At 41.1% G+C, this 20,620-nt stretch overlaps 1 protein-coding gene across 5 annotated transcripts in view; it reads left to right on the top strand.

Annotated features, from left to right (window-relative positions):
• CEP170B (centrosomal protein 170B) overlaps nt 1-20,620 on the top strand; it is a 162,640-nt gene that overhangs the window by 56,653 nt on the left and 85,367 nt on the right. For all 5 annotated transcript variants that reach the window (XM_033951231.1, XM_033951229.1, XM_033951230.1 and 2 more), the window contains 2 exons: nt 4,233-4,291; nt 6,800-6,935. In XM_033951231.1, the coding sequence (XP_033807122.1) occupies nt 4,233-4,291; nt 6,800-6,935 (195 nt within the window). The remainder of the gene's footprint in view (nt 1-4,232; nt 4,292-6,799; nt 6,936-20,620) is intronic.

Here is a 20,620-nt window from a genome sequence, read left to right as displayed (position 1 = left end):
TCTTGTGCTCAGTGATTGAGAGAGCACCACACTTACGCATTTACCTCTTGGGCAATTGAATTTCTATGTATGGATGAACAAAATCAGGTTTTTCCTCCTTGTGTGTAATCCAGACACGGAGTCCTGCCTTGTCTGGTTTGGGTTTGAGATGAGGAAAGCAGTCAGTGGTGTGATCTTATCATGTGAAGGTGTGGCCTTTAAACTGGGCTACTTCTAGCTCTGTCCTTTAAACTTGGTCACCAACTTTCAACCTGGCAAATAATCACATCACAAACTCCTAAACACATAACCAGACATAAATTTTAGGTAAAGAAAAGAGCCTTCAGAAGCGGCACTCAAAACGGGAAGCACTTTCTCGTTGAGGAACAATCTCAGCCTCTAGCTTCCTCATCGGCTCAGTATAAACTTCATATATTGTATATCTATTCCATTTGGAAAAATAATTTAGAGAAAATTTATCTTGAGCTGTTGTTAAGAGCAAACTGCCATTTGATAACATCCTGCAGACATGCATGTTTCACAATCTGTATTGGGGTTTATTTTTTTTGTATATACCACTCAAAATAGCTCATAACTGCACAGGCTCCAGCTCCAACAAGCTGGGTCCCCTTCTAGTTCTGTGGCATTCCATTAAATTTGTCTGTTTCGTCATTTGTTCTTCTTACAAAGCATTTCCCACCTAGAATTTTATAGTCTAGCATTTGGTTTTTTAAAATTCCTGTTTGCACTTCACTCTTTTTGGACTTGAGCCTGCGGGCACTTTCTGCCAGATTCCGTATGGATCGCCCAAAGTTGGGTGTGCAGATTTGGGCATGGATAATTAGGTGCAAATGTAACTGATGTTAATTAGCACTGAATTGGTAGTAATTAGGAGTTATACTCGGACCTGCCCTAAGCCCTGTTATATAACGTGAGTGCTTAAATTTCTAAGGGGGAGTGACTATGGGGGGGGCAGGGCTGAGTCAGGGGTGTTGCCACAATTTAGGAATTATATTATAGATTACTGTGATTTACCTGCCTAACTTCCATTGGTTGGGACATTTAATAGCGTCTTAAACGCCGAGTAGCCATGTCGCAGATGAAGTATATATGGAATGGAAAACTTTTGTAAATGCTAAAATGTTTTAATTTGAAGTCAATTAAAAAAGTTTTTTTACACTGGACATGTTTTAACTCAGAAGCTCTTCTTTTTATTTATTTAGAACACTGCGCCCTGATGCAGGTGATGTGTGGCGAAACATACATGTCGGCGATGGTTGAATAGGTAGCTTATCTCTTAGCTGATCTTCTATCTTTACAATTAACAAGTTAACCCCATCTTTTACAAAACCGCAATAGCGGTTTTTTAGCGCAGGCTGGTGTGCTGAATGCTCTACGCTGCTCCTGACACTCATAGAGTTCCTATGAGTGTCGGGAGCAGCGCTGATAATTAATTCAGCTCGCCGGCCTGCTCTAAAAACCACTATCGCGGTTTTGTAAAAGGGGGGGATGGGGGTAATTGATGAGATGTTTAGTGAAATAAAAAAAGAAATAATTGAAAAAAAGTGAGCTGATTGAGTGTACGCTGCTAAGTTTCCTAAACAGAAAGCTTTTATGTGTTGAGTTCCACTTCTGAAGGCTTCATAACAATTTAAAATAGATGTGATAATGTCCTTAAAATAAGACACTGTGGATTTGTTCCAGTCTATGAATGAAATAGAGATGATATTAAGATATTAGTCTGGCTTGGGGATTGTTCTATGAATACAGTGAACAGCCAGTTGTGATAATTATTGACCAAGTATAAGGGATTGGCTGGGTGCCAGCCTTTGGCAGGTGTAAATGCTGATGCCCAAACTTATTTGCAAAATGTGTGCTAAGCTAGTATTCTGTAAAGATCATTCTGCGCAAAATTCAAGCTTCTGAAAATGTTTGCTGGTGATATTCTGTAATATATGCATGTGTGACCTCCACCCAGACTCCACCCATGAGTGTCCCTACCTATAAGTTACACGCTATGCAAGCATGCATATATTTATGGAATCGTGTGTTGCTAGATTTATGGTATTTACACACCCTGTGCACGTAAGCCAGCTCTCTAGTCATTTACGTGAATATTTTGTTGTGTAAATGTTAACGGCTCCTTTATAGAATTACCCTCTCTGCCTGGTAATGCACCTGTCTTCCTCGCTGGAGAGCATTTGGCACACCACCCTAGATGGACAGCTTGGTGTTGAATGGGCCTCAGCTCAGTACTCTGTACGGGCTAGTCAGAGTGCGATTCATGAATGTCTTTGTGCCTGATGCTGCTTTTCAGAAGCCTTGGCAACCTGCTAGTTAATCTCCTCGCTCTCCCACGAAGCTGTTTTGACCAAACATAAGGTGGTAAATCTGCCCCTTATGGAATTGTTTAGTACAGATAGAAACATAAAAGGCAGGCAGATAAAGACCATATGGCCTATCCAGTCTGCCCATCCGTGCCATCTACTATTTGTTCCGGTCTCTTCAAAATCCAATGTGATCTCGTGAATTCACGCTTTTCTCCCAGGAGCTGTCCTATGTTTAAGTGAAACCCATGTGCCATCACCAGAAACCTAGTTAGACTGAAATAATGAGATTGTATTTGTTACATAAAGTGAACTGAATGTCCTGGAGAATTTATTTATTTTTTTTAAGGACTCAGCTCATGCTGCTTGATCTATTCTAAATGTGGAGAACTGTTCTAAGCAGCGGTGTCGTTTCTTGGCTTGGTAGCAATGTGGTGGGCTTCTATATTTGTTCTAATTTGATTCCTGGTTTCAGTCTTCCATAACCTCAGATCTTCTGGAATTGGGGTGCTGTGCAGACAGTTTTCACTTCAGAGAATGACATGGGGATGGTACCTGTGGATAAGAATTGCCCCTACTGGGTCAAACCAGTGGTCCATTGTGCCCAGCAGTCCGCTCATGCGGCGGCCCTTAGGTCAAAGACCAGTGCTCTATATGAGTCCAGCCTCACCTGTGTACGTTCCAGTTTAGCAGGAACATAAGATAACTGCGGGGCAAGGACGGAGACAGAGTTTGTGGACACAGGGACAAACTGTGTCCCCCATGTCATTCTCTAAAAGCTTGAGATTAGCCTTAAACAGGCTGTTCCAACTAGATGGAACAGAATCTATAAAATGCTGGTATCAATATGTAAAAACTTAACATATCTTAGCCAACTGGCAACTAAATTAAATGATTTAAAAAAGCGGCAGAAGCTGCTTTTGGATTTAAATGAATTGCTGTTAAATGACATCACTTGTGTCTTGTCTGCCTTTGATGTGGCAACAAGAGTCTTGTCCACTGATCAGACTCCTACCACCTGCAACATCCTTCCATCAGGTGCCCAGCTGCTTAAGCATCTTACTGTTACCTCAACAGATTCATCCTTTGTTGCTGGCATCAAGGAGCATTTTCAGCATTTAATAGACACTTATTTTTTCTGTTCATCTTCTACACAGTGTTGATTCTCTTTAATTCCCATGTCTGAAAAACAATCTGTCTTCCCAGATGAAGTAAAAACACAGGCAATTGAATCTTTGGGAAGGTTGTACCCAAACCAGATTGAAAATGGAAGGCAATTGTACTGAATATTGTCCTTTTTTATATTTTAATAAAAAGATTTAAATATGAAATCGTAGTATTCGAGGCTTGTGAAGATGAGGACATAGCCTGTGGGGATGGAGGACAGAGCTGGTGGGGGACAGAGACAGAGCCCGGGAACAAATTATGCGGGGATGGGGACAAAGGTGTCATTCTCTAGCAGCTGTAAGTGGGGAGGGACTTGTGTTTATCATGAAAGGTGACACCTAGTGGCTTAAGTTAGAACTGTGATTGCAAGTTCGGAAGCAGACCTGTTCATAATTCACTTCAGGACTGTTTCTGTGAGGACTGGGAGCAGTATGTGTGTGAAGGGGGAGGGGTATATTAAAATAGGGGGGGGAAGATCCCCAGTTGGTTGTAAATGAAGATTGATGGCATCAGACTCCCATATTGATTCTTACTAAATTGGGGACCTCCCCGCTCTAAAATACACACCACCAAGAAAACCCAGAGTAAAAATAGAGCATGTGACATGGAGGCTTAAAAGTGAAGAACTGATATAACTTCTGACGCTGTACCAGCACTGTTTTTGGTTCTCTAGCCCAGCGCTGTCCTGATTTGTTGCTAATGAACAGGTTTGGTTTTGCTGCTGTTCCGTATTTTCCCATTCCTTAACGTGGACCTCACATGCCAACATGTATGTGTTGGAACAGATTCAGCACAAAGTCCCTGAGGAGGCCTTAAAGGTGAGTAGCAGCATGCTACATGTTCTAGGAAGAGAGCTTCTTTTCCAAAATGACTCTTCTGAATAGGAACTTGGAGAAAGTATCCCCCTCAGCTGCTGTTAACTCCGGTGTGGTTTAATTGTCTGTTAAACGGACTTGTGTTCCTTGGCAGTACCTAGTTACACAGCCATCCAGTTAGACAGTTCCATGTGGGTGGGTGAGTCCCTGTCCCTTAGAACCTGTGGTGCTAGAGACACATCAGGACAAATAATTGCTGATCCACTCTAGCATTTCTTGTCTGAAAAACTCTGGGATCTTTAGAGGCCTCCTGCCTAGCACCAACCGGTTCGCTGTCAGGTTGCATCTGTTCCAGTGTCTAGAGTTTTGACTTACTCAGGACATGCAGTCATACTATCAGTAATGCTTGAGGGGAAGGCACTATACAGTAAACAAACAATAAATTTTGTCTACCTATAATATGTCTACAGTGACTATACCGAACTACAGACAAATTTATCAAATGGGCCTCAAAATCCAACAGAATCTAAACCCCCTAGGGAGGAAGAATTCTCCAATGAGAATATCTGTAACCCCGGAGAGAGAGATTTCTTCCTTCTTAGGGGTTTAGATTCTGTTGGATTTTGAGGCCCATTTGATGAACATGTTTGTAGTTCGGTATAGTCATGGTAGACAAATTATAGACAGTCAAATATATGCCACTTGCTCCAAATCCCATATTTGTGCATTGCTGGTGATAACACACCTGTTCTTTTATTGACCCATGTGTTGTCGACTGGTTGGGGATTCATTCGCTCAGTTCAGTTCTGCTGCCTGTTCAGTGGTGGAAAAGTGTTGTGAGAGCCGGAAATAGCTCCTTAGTTCTTTCTCTTTTAAAAGGAAGTCTTTCAAGAATAGTTTGACCTCTATCCAACACTTTGCAGGAAGAAACATGTCTGCAGCAGCTACTTCTGTCCAAGAAACTTTCAAACTGGGACATTTTGTATTCAACCAAGGCGGGGGAAAAAAGTGAAATGCTATCCTGAAAGAAAACATGATCAGCATTTCAGCTGTATCTCTTTCCTCAAAAATCCCTTGGCATGGATGAGACAACAGGGGTTAAGTGTACTAATGCAAAATACCATGTTTTAATGCCACAAATTCAGGGATGTTTATGACCATTTGCAGTTTGTTTCTATTTTTATCCAAGGGGATTTAGTGGGATTTAAAAAAAAGAAAAGAAATTAACCAATCTTCCAAGGGGGAAGTTGTACGTAGTTTGCTGTCCATACTTCCTATCTCTCTGTTATGTATAAAGTTTGACTTGCAGCTTGGCCTGTATGCAGACAGAAACACAATCCCATATGGTCTTCATCATAAGGCATATGGGGAGATCGATGCTGGAGGGGCCCATCGCCGTTTGGAAAAAACAGTGTTGATGCCCTCCTTCATCGGGCTCTAGGCACGTGCCTACTTGGCCTATTGGTTAATCCTGCCCTGCTAAAAGGTATCCCCTATGCGGGAAAATTGGGTAAATCCCTCTTCTTCAGAATCACAGGGCTTTGGAATAACTTTACTACCCCACTACGGAATCAGGCCTCCTTCCAACTATTCCATAATCACCTGAGAACTAGACTTTTCACAAAAACGTAATTCTCTCCCCCCCCCCCTACACTCAACTTCCAATTCCAATGTGTTATCCCATCCTTTATTAAGCTCTTGTAAACCGTGCTCTTGTAATCATGGAGAGTATGCGGTATATAAACTTAAGGTTTAGTTTAGTTTATATATAAAAATGGCTTCTTAAAGCAGTTGTTAACAAGGGTTTGCTGACTTAACTGCTCTGGCTTCATCTCTTTATGGACATTTCTCAGCTGATGTGTAGTTGGAGAACATTGGTGGGTCTTGTGCCAGGCATAGTTATGTTCACTTCTGCACTAAGAGATCTAAATCACTAGGATAGAATTCTGGTACTGTTATTTGCCTAGGAGAAACCCAAATTATTTTGCTTTGAACCTATAGAATTGTCCAAAAGCATGTTTTGGGACCACACAGGTATCTTTTATATCAGAGTTTTCTGGCCATAACTTACCAAGAATTCTGATGTGTTTTCCCCCTTTATGGAATCTGAAATTTTAAAAGAAACTGTTAGAGAAGCATATAGTACATTGTCCTGCCAAATGGAGCACAGTGGTTATAGGTTTCAGGGGGCTCACTTTGGATTTTGATGAGGCTGCCTCCATGTGATTTATTTTCTTTCTGCCTTAAGGATCTTGTCTTGGATTAAGATCAGCTGCAAAAGGCATGTGAAAGAAATGAAGATTTGTACTGGCCAGAGACAGCCATACTGGTGGGCACTTGCAGCTCTTTGCAGGAAATCCGAGATCATGTTTCATGTAGTGTAAAAAAAATAAAATAAATAAAAAATGATGATGTTTGGCACAATCTCTGACAGTTGGTGCAGATCTGCGCAGCAAAGACTGGCATGTTGTATACTGAATTTGCATTTCAGCTACTCTTTTGTCTTTGCAGCATGAAAAGTACACCAGCCAGCTTCAAATGAGTCTGAAAGGACCAACCCCAAAAAGGGTGGAGACAGCCCTGGAACACAGCACTTACACCGAGTCCCCACAAGCCAAGTTGGATAAAGAAAGAAAAACAGCTACAGGTATTTCTGAGCAAACCAGTTATACGAGAGGTTTTCCTATGCCTCCAACGTATCTGATGTCATCAGAACAATGGGTCACCTTTTAAACTGGCTTCCTAGTGGTGGTGGCCTTACCACAAATTTAAGATTGGGTAAGGATGGAGAGTACCAGGAGGGGGTGAAAGAAACAGTATCATATAACATGCCCACCCATATAACGTGTGGAAAATTTTGTATTCATGTAAAAATACTCAAAATTATAAGGCATTCTTATGATTAGGGTGTGTTAACAGGTAACGTATACTTATAGCACATTACCGTAAGGATGTGCTCAGAGTTGAATCGGTTCAGCGGATGGCCACCAGGATGGTCTCGGGGCTAAAGGGTCTCCCGTACGAAGAAAGACTGAGCAAATTGCAGCTCTACACTCTCGAGGAGCGTAGGGAGAGGGGAGACATGATTGAGACATTTAAGTACATCACGGGACGGGTAGAGGTGGAAGATGATATCTTTCTTCTCAGGGGACCCTCAACCACAAGAGGACATCCGCTCAAGCTCAGGGGAGGGAAGTTTCGTGGAGACACCAGGAAATACTTCTTCACGGAGAGAGTGATTGAGCATTGGAACGAGCTTCCAGTGCAGGTGGTCGAGGCACACAGCATCTCAGACTTCAAGAACAAATGGGATACCTATGTGGGATCCCTACGAGGTCATGCCAAGGGATAGGGTCACTAGGACTGAATGATCGGGTCAGTAGAGTGACAGTATAATTACAATTATTCTTTAGGGGGTCAGTAGACTTAAGAGGGTGGGTAAATAGTGTGGGCAGACTTGATGGGCTATGGCCTTTAACTGCCGTCATCTTTCTATGTTTCTATACAGGACATGAGTGGTAACACAGATTGTAAAGGTGCATATATTGTGCACATTAAGCACTAAATGTAGTAAATAGTGCCCAAATTTGGGTGCCGGGAAAAATTGTTGCTTGGCAGTATTCTATAAAGGGCACTCTGGGATGAATGCTTTTTATATAATGCCAATTCTCATGACTAAAATTAGATGCCAGGACTTACGCCTGCTGAAACCAGGTATAAACCCTGGTGTGTAAGTTGGGCTCTCTTTGCCCCCCCCCTTATTCTATAACACTGTTTGTAACTTTTGGGAATTCCTGCAACCTGTCTTTGCCTTTCCTGTTGCCATGCCCCCTTTTGGGTTGTGTGTGAAAAAAATTTAGGCCAGGTTCTTTATAGAATTGCACATAGACATGCATATGTGACTCCAAATTAGTGGCAGTTAACACCAGTAATTGTTAGCAGTCAACTATTGAGCGTTTAATAGCTTATTAACTAATTTAGTTGCGTGAGCAACTTGGGATCATGCATAAATTTGGGCAACCTTTTATAGAATCCGGGTGTATGTGCGTGAAAAATATGATACTGTCTTCTTTTTGCTTGTTTGGCTCTCTTACCTTGATGCTAGGGGAATAGATGTTTCCAAATGGAAAACCAAGAAAGAACTGAAGACAAAATATACAAAGATGCAGGCTATGTTTATTATATCAAATTTAAATGTGGTTAATGTTACTACTCTTTAAATAAACCTAGGGACCCAACACGGTCCGTGTTTCGGTAAACACGCCTTCTTCAGGGGTCCAGGGTTAGTGAGGTATAAAAATGAACCGCAGTATGAATTGATAATAAACATAAACCTGTATAGTTCTGGAGGGCAAACGTGCACCGACAAAACTCAGCCAACCTTGCAAAAAAAGCAAAAGCGGACAGGGTCCTACAGTTGTGTTTATTGTAGTTCAGAGGTTTACCGTGCAGAGTCAGTTTGTGCTTATGCAGTTCTGCATCAGTTGAGTGGACTTTGGTTGTTCTTAGATAAAATGCATTGACCTGTGCAGGAACTTGAACTAAATGATCTTGGGTGTGTGCGGTGGTAGTGATTCATAGTGAGACACCTAAGGTTAGCTTGGATGTGGAAGAGAGCAGCTGTTTCTATGCAGGGAAAGGAGAAACATAATCTCTTCTCTTTATAAGAATTCATACTATTGTATTGTAACTGGTATTAAGGTGTGATACTTTATTGAATTTTGAATAACTTATCGTCTCATGTACCCATTTTTTTTACACAGAAGCACAATACACTTTTTGTTCTTGCTCTGAAATTCGTGTTCTGGAAGATAGAGCAGTGTAGTATAGTCGCAGTGAATTTGTGATGACAAACTCCATTAACCCCCTCTTCTATGAAACTGCGCTAGCAGTTCCTGGCGCAGAGAGCCGCCCTGAATGGCCCGCGCTGCTCCCGACGCTCATAGGAATTCTATGAGCATCAGGAGCAGCGCGGGCCATTCAGCGCAGCTCCCCGCACTAGAAACTGCTAGCGCAGTTTCGTAGAAGAGGGGGTAAATGTCTCAAATGTAATTTGTGAGGCAGATGTATAGTCTTTATTCCCCTTAGCTCTCTCAGTGCTTCCTACTGCTCTCCTTTCCCCAGGTAATGTGCCCAGATGAATCGAGGAACCCTGGGCAGGCTGAGGGCTTGGGGTACATCCTCCAAAGTGGGGGCTCAGGGTTGCTTAGTGGCCCATAGAGGCCTCCACGGTACCAGCATCTGATTTTTTCTCTCTCTCTCTCTCTCTCTGGGCCCAAATATGGGACCTGTGACCCAAGACACTGACACAGTGGTTGAAGTCATAGGGACAGGCCTCTTTGTTCTCATTTTTTTTACTGTCAGTTGGTAGTTCTGGAATGTGCAGTTATTCAGATTTTCCAACATAACTGACGTGTGCCAGTTATTTATAAATAGCTATTCTTGATTTACTTTTTTTTTAATTTCTGCTTCCTGAGAATTTGGTTGTTGGGTTTTTTTTGCTTTTGTTAGTTGTACACTGGGAAAAAGTTTACTGGAATTTCCAGACACTTTGGATATCTGTCTTGGAGCTCAAACTGACCCAGTTTCCTTTTGTAGTAAGAGAAGATTCTTCTGCAGTTGTGTCTTGCTGATATTTGTAGATTTAATGCCTGCTCCTATATTTTTAATAGTATGAAGAATCACTAATAATAAAACCCTAAGCGCGCATGCACACTCCTACCTCCGTGATCTGTAGCTCCGTGGCCAGCAGATAAATGTTAAAGCGTGCGCACGTTCGGAGCGTGCGTGGATGATGGTTTATTTTATCCAGCACGGTTCCTGTGTGCTGATTGCCCCCCCCAAAAAAAAAAAAAAAAACCCAAACCAAAAAAAAGGTAGGTGGGAGAAGGGGCACGATAAACAGACAGGCAGTGGGCAGGGACATTGACAGACAAGACAGAAATAGAGGAGGGCTTTGAAGAGGAGGGCAGACATGAATGAAGAGCAGCAGCGGTTCGTGCTGGTGGGCCAGAAGAGACCAGGAAACCAGGATGGAGAGAGGGTAGGAACGGCGGTTTGGGAGTGGATATTAGGGGGCAGGGAAGAGTGCTGCTGGACAGGGGGGAGGTAAAATGAAGGGAGAAGGGCTGCTGCTGGACAGGGTGAATAGTGAAGGGGTGCTGCTGGACAGGTATTGATGGACAGGGGGAGCAGGGAAGAGGTGCTGCTGGACAGGGGGGAGATAAAATGAAGGGAGAAGGGCTGCTGCTGAACAGGGGGAGCAGGGAAGGGGTGCTGCTGGACATGGGAGAGGTAAAAGGAAGGTAGAAGGGCTACTGCTGGACAGGGGGAGCAGGCAAGGGATGCTGGTGGACAGCTGAAGAAAGAGAGAGAGACAGACAGACAGCAGTCAAGAAGAGAGAGAGAGACAGATAGAAAGAAAGAGAGACAGACAGAAAGCGGCCAAGGAGAGAGAGAGAAAAAAGAAAGAAAAACAGACACACACATCTATTCTAGTACCCATTAATGTAGTGGACTTAAAGTCTAGTACAATATAATAAGCTTAGATACCAAAGATATGTTCCCACTGGCAATTGGAGCACACAGCATGTCCCCAAAAGAACAAAAGTGTTTTCCTGAGGATAAATGTCCTACTGAGGCAACTCTTGTTCTTTCCTATCTTCCAGTGCCCCAGACCACCAGCTTGCTTGTCTATATTGTCTTTCACATTACTGCTGCCCACAATTGAATTTGGCATAAAGGTGAAAAGTTGTGTAACTCTGTGCCAAGTATCTTGAACTATCATATTGTTCTCCTGTGTCTTTTTTTTTTTTTTTTTTTTTTAACTAACTAACTCAAGGCAGTCTTTAGTTTTCCCTTTTGATCTTGCTAAAAATAAACAGTTTTCAGGTCACCCATAATTTAAGGATCCATTAAATTCATTCTGCTCTATTTTTAGCTTCCCTTGTTGCATCTTAGTTGATCATAGCTGGGATTGTTCTGCAGGAAGTAGCAAAGAGTACATAAATTGCCTTTGAGGTATCGGTACCCTGGCATCCTTACATGACTCGCTCTCTCTCTGTCTCCAATCTTTTCCTTCATTCCATGCATGCTAATGTATAACGTATTAGCTCTGACTGAGAAATTGCTTTTAAGTGAATAGCATGTCTTTGCGTTGCTTCATTATAAGTTATTTGGGATTTCTGAAATACTTAGATGAAGATGTGATCTGGCATATAGAACTGTGCCCTTTAACCCTCCAGTCGAACCCAAAAGGATTGTTGGGTGGTCAATGAAGACTATGATGGATGACCAGTTTCAGCAACTCTCAGAAGATCAGAAGCAGAAACATAGGACTCCCAGGCTGCATAAAGATATTTCTGTACACATATATCCACATATATGACAATCCAAGCTTTCTAGTATAGATGAAACTGGGGTCATGCAATTTGGGAGTTGAAAGGCTTTGATTTTGTAGATGGATCATATTTGTCACAGCATCTTAAAATATAATTGGCAGATTTGGTCTTCAATGAAAAAATATTTTCTCCAATGTGTTTTACATGTAGTTTAATGTTTTCTCTGATAAAAGTATCTATCATATTCAGTTAAATCCATTTTTACCATCAGTGTTATATAACTGAAAAAAAAGGAACTTTACAAAAAAACCTCTTTCTTTCTTTCCTTCCTTCCCCACTTATTACCTAAGTGGTTTACATTCAAGGACCATTTTTCCTTATCTGTCCCAGTAGCCTCTTACCACTTTTCCCCAATTTCTCCTCAAACTGTTAGGGAAGTTAGCTAAATCTGCTAGAAGATTTAAATTCTTGTGTCTACACTCTTCCATAATGGCCATTTGCAAAATTCAGCTGATCTGAGGCTTTCTTATTATCAGTACTTCCAAATTCGTCATTATTTCAGTAACTTTGTACCTATTGGTCTACTTGTTTGCCCATTAAAACCATTTGAAGAAACTTTTTGTCTGTCTGTCTCTTTTAAAAATTTGATTTCTTGTCTTTTTCAAATATTTTTCATACTCTTCCTAAATGTTGCTTAAACTATATGGTTAAATGGGAACAACTTTTAAGTCAACGATCATTAGATAATTTTTGGCCCAAAGTATGGAATTATAATTTGAAATGCTCACTTTCTGTATCTTTGAATACTCAATTGAAGCTTCTTTTTGCCACTTTTCTCACTTCTCAACGTATTAATAAATGGGACCCCCAGACAGATGTCCCCTCTTTGTTGGAGAGGCTGTAAATCTTTAGGTTCTCTCCTACATGTGTGGTACAAATGCCCCTTTATTCAGCAATTTTGGTCTGCTATGGTTCTAGGTAATAATAGCAGAATTGTAGGTCAATAGATCCATTTAGATCTGTCCTTAATATTATTTGGTATATCCACATTTCTCACTGAGGATGTAACTCACTTAGATCTTATTAAATTGTTATTACTCATCATCAAAGTATGTGTGGCTCAGAGATGGCATCAATCCTGTCTATTTTCTAAATAAATGTGGTAGAGAAAGTATGGCATGGAGCCAGAATGGAAAAGCTCAACTGGTTTATGAAATATAAACCATGGCAATACTATCAGATATGGAACCCTTTACTACACTCCTCTTTCTGTTTATCGATATTCTCTATTATTTTAATTTAATTCCAGGATTTGATATTTATTTTATTTTCTTATATGATTGATCTCTATGAAGATATCTCTCCTAATTTCTGCTAGATTATTAACATGCATCTCCCTTCTTCTTTGCCCTTTTTCTCTTTACTTATTATAGTTATTGCTTAGTTTTGATGGTCGTCTTTATGGTCTTCTTTATTTATTTATTTTTTATATAAAATAACAGTATCAAACATTTATCAAGAAATTACTTTACTATGTACCATTCCTTTTCTGTGAGGTTCTTCTGTTTTACGATGGTACTATTGTCTTTTTCGTTTTGATTAATTTATAATTTAAAACATTTTGTGGTTATTTCAGTACAAATTTTATAACTGTTTGCTTGCTGTTTGCTATCATGCTGTTATAAGTTATCAAAAGCAAATAATAGTTATCTAATAAAAAAATATATATAACTTAATGGCATAATATATCCCCTAGTCTTTCAGAAAGTAAACCGTTTATATTTACCCATTTCACTCCACTCAGAATTTTCTCTGAGGACAAGCATAAGAACATAAGAAGTTGCCTCCGCTGAGGCAGACCATAGGTCCATCCTGCTCAGCGGTCCGCACCCGCGGCAGCCCATCAGGCCCATTGCCTGAGCAATGGTCTATACCTATCTATACCCCCCAATCCCTTTTTCTTCTAGGAATCTATCCAAACCTTCTTTGAAACCATTTAATGTTTTCTTGTCTACAACAGCCTCTGGAAGCGCGTTCCATGCATCCACCACCCTCTGAGTGAAAAAGAACTTCCTAGCGTTTGTTCTAAACCTGTCCCCTTTCAATTTCTCCGAGTGCCCCCTTGTACTTGTGGCGCCCCTTAATTTGAAAAATCTGCCCCTGTCTACTTTTTCTATGCCCTTCAGGATCAGGCATTATATTCTCACATGTGGGTTCCGTGGATGATATCACCCATGTGTTATAACTTTATAATACCTCTCCTTAGCCACAGTGTTGGGGTTTTCCCTATTGAATCCTACGGAGCTGGGGCAAATAAGTATGTAAATGAGTTGGTGGGCTGAGGAAAGTGTAGGTAGACTTTCTGGTTTTTTGCCCTTCTATTGCTCTTATATCATGACATGTGTATGCTCCAAATAGTGCACTTGCCTTTTCTAAATGACAGGGTCTGTTCAAAAAGGGATGGTGAGGCTAGCATGCAAATAAATAACATTACATTACATTAGGGACTTCTATTCCGCCTATACCTTGCAGTTCAAGGCGGATTACAAAAGAGCTAACTGGACATTTCCAGTGAAGTTACAACAGTTTTATTTTTTGTTTTTTTTGGTTACAAGGGAGGAGAGGTAGCTGGATTAATTCTGGAAGAACTTGCAAATTGGATATTAAATTGACTGTAGTTACTGTGTGATATAACAAATAGATTACAGTTAGAGTACAAATAAGATTACGTTACATTTCAGGGATCTGAAAACTTGGTTGGTGTTTTGGGGGGAAGAGATTATTTAAGTGGAGGTTTTGGGGGAGAATTTATCTAGGAGGAGGGGGAAGGGTTGGGTTAAGATATCTGGATAAATTTTTTGAAAAGTATCTTAACCCGACCCTTCCCCCTCCTCCTAAATAAATAAGGCAGCTAATATGGTTTACAGGTCAAGTGAAGAAGGTAAGTCCAAAATTCCTCCATTAAGGGCTCCTTTTATGAAGGCGCGCTAGGGCCTTAACGCGTGGAATAGCGCACGCTAGCCGCTACTGCCTCCTCTTGAGCAGGCGGTAGTTTTTCGGCTAGCGCGCGCACTGATCCGCTGTGTACGCTAAAAATGCTAGCGCACCTTCATAAAAGGAGCCCTAAATGTTCATTTTAATCTCCGTTGTCTTCATTCTGTTTCATGTGCAATTTTTTTCTGCTGCTCTGCAAAGCAAATAGATGTATTTGCAGGCCGCTCTGACTAACCATTCACCTCTGTTTCCTCTGGGGCTATGAAAGTGAATTAATTTGACAACATAGCACTTTCCACTTAGTAGCTTTTTTTTTTTAATGAATAGTTGTCAGAGTCTCCAGTGAGCTTATGAAAATCTCATGGCTTCAGCCCCAGACTTTGAAAGGTATCTTGTCCATTTGCAGATGTGTAGCGCTATAGTGCTGCATTTTTACAGGGTTTTCACTGCAGCAGGACTGTTACGATGTGCCTTATGAAGGTGAAATTTTCAAGTTGCTTTACACACCCACAGGAAATACCAGCCTACCTGATTTTGGGTGGTGACTAGGCTGTGGTGGTTAAATTTAGTAACAGCTGTTTGACCTACATCCTTCTCCAACCTCAGACACAGAAAAGAAAGAGTAAATTAGAAATTGTATAGGAAATTGGTAACTTACTGATCGCATTAGATCTTATGCTGTGGTGACGCTTACAATTAATCCAAAATACGGCAATAAAACTCATACACAAAATAGGTAAATACGACCATGTTACCCCTCTTTTGAAAGAAGCACATTGGCTTCCTGTCATATATCGTATTACTTATAAAACTATCCTGCTGACTTTTAAAATAAAACTCTCTCACCAGCCTTCATATCTTGATAGGCTTCTCATTCCTCAATGCCCAATGCGCACACTGAGATCAGCAGATCAGAGACTCCTTTCAATTCCCTCTATAAAAGACTTCTTTTATACTAGGAAAACAAATTTTGCACTAGTCGCCCCAACATGGTGGAACGCTCTACCACATCAACTTCGATTCGAACAACAACTCGATAAATTCAAGATAAGCCTGAAGACTTTTTTTTATTTCGTGATGCTTTCACCTGCCCTTAGAGCTTCTCTTTCTTACTCAACCAACCGCTTTTATGAAGCGACCCCACCCTACATGTTTTATCCTATCCCCCTCACTAGCTCCAACCCCCCCCCTTTTTTTTTTTCCTCTCCCCATTTTTTCCTTTTTTCTTCTAATTTTTTAACTTTCCCCTCCCTTCCCTCTTACTCTCACTTTCAAGTCCGTCCAGTTAATGTCCTTAATGTACACCTTTATTATTTTCTCTAAATATTTATTATCTTAACCTCTATTTTAAATATTTTATTGTAAACCGGCCAGATACTTGTTGATGGTCGGTATATTAAAAGTCAATAAACTTGAAACTTGGTGTGCGTGACCTTTCCTTAAATTACAGGACTTCGGAGTTGGAGGGCTGTCATTGCAAGCATGAGACTAGTGTTGGATATAAATCAAATCTCTGGATAGGTATGAGTGACTTCTCATAGCATTGGACCCCCTTCCCTAGTTCTGAGTGAGCTAGAGGTACAAAGGAGAGGGATAAAATTGCTTGATCCACAGAAAAAAAAAAAAAAAGGAAGCTGGAGTGCTGGATGATAGTTGCATGCATGAATCATGTGCCAAGTTGTTTACAGTTTAAATAAAAGGGAGAGGAAGGGGTTGGAGAGGTTCCAACAATTTTTTTTCTGTTTTGTTCTGTAGGAAAAAGCAGAAAAGTTGCATCTTATTAAATCCTGCCCTATTTCCGATTTTGTTTCCAGAGACGTGTTTTATTTTTATTTTAATGTCGCTGGGATTTTGTGCATCTCAGCAGACTGACCAGAAATGGGAACGAGCAAGTTATATTGTGCCATGGCTTAGCCCCAGGCCTTGCACTGTTTATTTAACAATCACAGGTTGTCTTTTTTTTTCAAAGACCTTTAAACCAAATGACTAATTGTGGTTATAGCAAAGGAGCGAGAACAAACTTAGCAGTGAAATCATCTGTTTGCAGAAAGAAATGCAGACAACATTTTGGGCTCATTCAGATCAGAGACAAAAGGGATTCTGTTTTTTAAATTCTATCTTCCATGTTGATCAAATGTCAAATAAAGACTTAATGTGTAAGGCTTGTGGAAAATACTCTTTCTATGAATTCTGGGATTTTAATGTTTTTTTTTCTCCTCAGATGTATCATGTTATGATAACTGTGGAAATCTGTTCTGTTGACAACTGGTGTTCCTTTCTTTCTTAATTAATTAATTTTGGAATTGTGCACTGCTTTGGACTATGTTTCGGTTTAAATGGTATATCAAAAAAGGAATAAACTTCAAGGCAAAGAAAAAAAACTCATTACAATTCAGATTTCTTTTACACCTGATGATATATTGAGGGTTTGAAGTTATTTTGGGAGTTGTAATCTGCCTTGTACTGGCTTTTTGCCTAAACAGACGATACTTGCTATATTCAATTAACCATACTGGATTTCAAGTAACTGGGATACCACGCGCAGCCATCGCCTTGGCACATGATCAGTATTTATTTATTTCTTCCATTTGTGCGTCGCACATACCTATACAAGCTCTTGGCAACATTATAGAGGAAGGGGTTAGAAAAGTGTAGGGAGGACAATGGAGGGCAGGAAGATACAGTAGGAGAAGAGGATACAAGTGATTAGGTGTCAAATAGTATCTGGTTAATTGCTTAACTGCATGCACGTCAGTGATTTTTAAAATGCGGTGGTGGTGGAGATCCAGATATAAACAGGAGGGAGTTGGTCAAGAGGAAAGCTACGTCATAAGACATATGGGGACAGATTCAAAGACCTCAGTGTGTATACTTTGGAGGAAAAGCGAGAGGGAGAGAGATGATAGACATTTAAATACCTACGTGACATAAATACTCATGAGATTAGTCTCTTTCAATCGAAAGGAAACTTCAGAGTGAGAGGGCATGAGATGGAGTTAAGAGGTGATAGGCTCAGGAGTAAGCTCAACTTGGTTGTGGTATACTCCCTTGCCAGTTAGGTTTTCAGGATATTCACAACGAATATGCATAAACTTGATTTGCCTACACTGCCTTCATTACATGCAAATTTCTGTCTTGCATATTCATTGTGGATATCCTGAAAATCTGACTGGCAAGGGGGTACTCCAGGACCAAGTTGAAAAACACGGATCTAAGGAAACACTTTTTTTTATTTTTTTACAGAAAGGGTGGTAGATGTGTGAAATAGTCTCCCGGTAGAAGTGGTGGAGACGAAGACTCTTGTCTGAATTCAAGAAAGCGTTGGACAGGCATGTGGGATCCCTTATGGAGAGGAGGAGAGAGTGGATGCTTTTTAATGTAAACTGCCTAGAACTTTTGGTTATGGTGGTATAAAAGAATAAAGTTGTTATTATTATTTATCTGCCGTCATGTTTCCATGAGTTGAACCGACTTCTGGTGACAACACAGTAATGCCCCCCCCCCCCCTTGTTGTTTTCTTGGCAGGTTTACAGGAAGGGTTTGCCTGGCAGGCTAAGTGGCTTGCCCAAGGTCACAAGGAGCTGTCCTAGGGTTTGAACCTAGGCCTTTCAGTTCCCAGTTCACTGCTCTAACCAGTAGGCTACTTCTCTGCCCTGTTGGGAAGGTTACACAGTTTGTTATTTAGTACCCCATCAGTAGGCCCTCACTGAGCCTCCTTAACAAACCCTGGTGGTCTAGTTTTTTTATTTTTATTTATTCAATTTTCTATACTGTTCTCCCAGGTGAGCTCAGAACAGTTTACATGAGTTTATTCAGGTACTCGAGCATTTTTCCCTGTTTGTCCTGGCGGGCTCACAATCTATCCAATGTACCTGGGGCAATGGGGGGATTAAGTGACTTGCCCAGGGTCACAAGGAGCAGCGTGGGTTTGAACACATAACCTCAGGGTGCTGAGGCTGTAGCTTTTAACCACTGCGCCACACTCTACACACTCTAGAGACCTCTTCAGGAGTGGAAAAGGACCCCTCACTCTTTTCTGTCCAATGCTGCTGCATTTTTAAAGTCTGTAAGAAAGTCTGCACTAAAGATCAGCACACGATGTTTACTCACATAGTAACATAGTAGATGACGGCAGATAAAGACCCGAATGGTCCATCCAGTCTGCCCAACCTGATTCAATTTAAATTTTTTTTCTATTACGTTGGGATCATCAATCTAATGTGGCTAAGGTTTGATATTTTTTTTTTTTTTTTAAATGGTGATTCTATTATCCTTTATCAGCATTTCCTCTTATCCGCTCTCCATTGCCTTCAGTAATGTTTCTTATCTGCATAAATAAATTGGAACTGAGGCAAAGTACACTGTCTGTACTTTGCCTCAGTTCCAATTTATTTATGCAGATAACAAAGGGAGGATTTAAGTGATATATGTATAATTATATTGTAATGATTGGTAGAAATGGGAGTTATACCTGGAATTTGGGAAAATAGTTCTGCATCACAAGGCCAACTATGACCTATTCTTATAGAGTTGTTTTGATATAGACTGTGGGTCTGATGTACAAAGCATACAGGGCTTGCAACATTTCATTTAGACTGGTTTTAGCCAGACTAAATACAATAAATGATGGCAGAAAAAGACCCTCATGGTCCATTCAGTTTGCTTAACAAGGTAACCAGAGCCCTGCCCACCACTCCGTGTAGGCCCATGTTCAAATTCTGGTTGTGAAGTCACCACCATGCCAACCATATATGCAGCCAAATGTGATGGGATGATACATGGTGTATTGCTGACAACATTCAACCCACCAGACAGAGGCCCTCCTTTCTCCTCCCCCCTAAGCTGCCCAGCCCCTGCCACCCACACAGTATGCAACAAATAAAACACTGGAGTTGTTGAACTTCTACCCCATCGCTCAACAGGTGTGAGATGCAGACCATGCAGGTCTGTGTGGCATCAGGTTCCGTTCCTCCATGTTGGATTTGGCCACTCTTCTTGGTCTCTCACTATATATGGGACAAGAAACATTCAAGTCTGTCCAGTATTGGCCTCAGCTCCACTATTCTTGTCCAAGGTAACACCTCACCAGCCATGTTGAATTTAAGCATCCCCTGTGTCTATCCCACGCAGTTCACAGTTTTGGCCTCTATCATCTCTCTTAGAAGGACGTTCCAAGCATCCATCACCCTCTCTGTGAAAAATAAAATTTTTTGGGGGGTTGCTCAAGCACATAGGCTTTCAGCCACTGCTTTACAGTGCACAGAGCAGTGACCAAAAGTTTGATGTCAATGAGTTTGCTATCATTAAAATGAGTTCATTAGCAATTGCATGCAATGCTCAGAACAATGGCACAGAAACTCCTGCTCTAATGATTAAAACCTACTGACAACTCTGGAGCTCTCGTTTGGTTTTTAGTTGTTAGCAGTGGAGTAGTAATGGGGGGGCGGTCCACGCCTGGTTCCGTTTTGGTGGGGGCGCCGGCACCTATTCTCCTCTCTGCCCCTTCCGCTCCTTCCCCGCCTCCCCCAACTGCCACACACGCGCGCCCTTTCCCTTCCTCCGTACCTCTTTAACGTTCCCGGTGCGAACAGCAACCCTGTCACACCAGCTTTGGCTCTTCCTCTGACATCACTTCCTTGACCCACGCCTAGGAAGTGATGTCGGAGGAAGAGCAGACAGCCGATGCGTAATCTTTTGATCTCTTCCTAACTTTTTCTTTATTTCACACTCTTTCTTCTCTTTTTTCTTCTTCATCCCATGGGTTTCAACTTATTTAACCAACCGCTTTAAAAAAGCGACCCTACCCAATATGTTTTTCCCCATTCCCACTTTCTCCCTCTCTTCTCTAAAATATGTAACTTTCCCCCCTCCTTTCCCTCCTATCCTCACTTTCATGTTAGTACTGTTATGTCTTTAATGTTCACCCACTGCATTTTATATTTTAAATTTTTTTTTTCCTTTGTATAAATCTTATTGTGAACCAGCCAGATACTTGCTG

Source organism: Geotrypetes seraphini, chromosome 7 (assembly GCF_902459505.1).
Source record: "Geotrypetes seraphini chromosome 7, aGeoSer1.1, whole genome shotgun sequence".
NCBI lineage: Eukaryota > Metazoa > Chordata > Amphibia > Gymnophiona > Dermophiidae > Geotrypetes > Geotrypetes seraphini.
The sequence above is the reverse complement of the archived record's forward strand: the minus strand, read 5'-3'. Positions and strand labels throughout refer to the sequence as shown.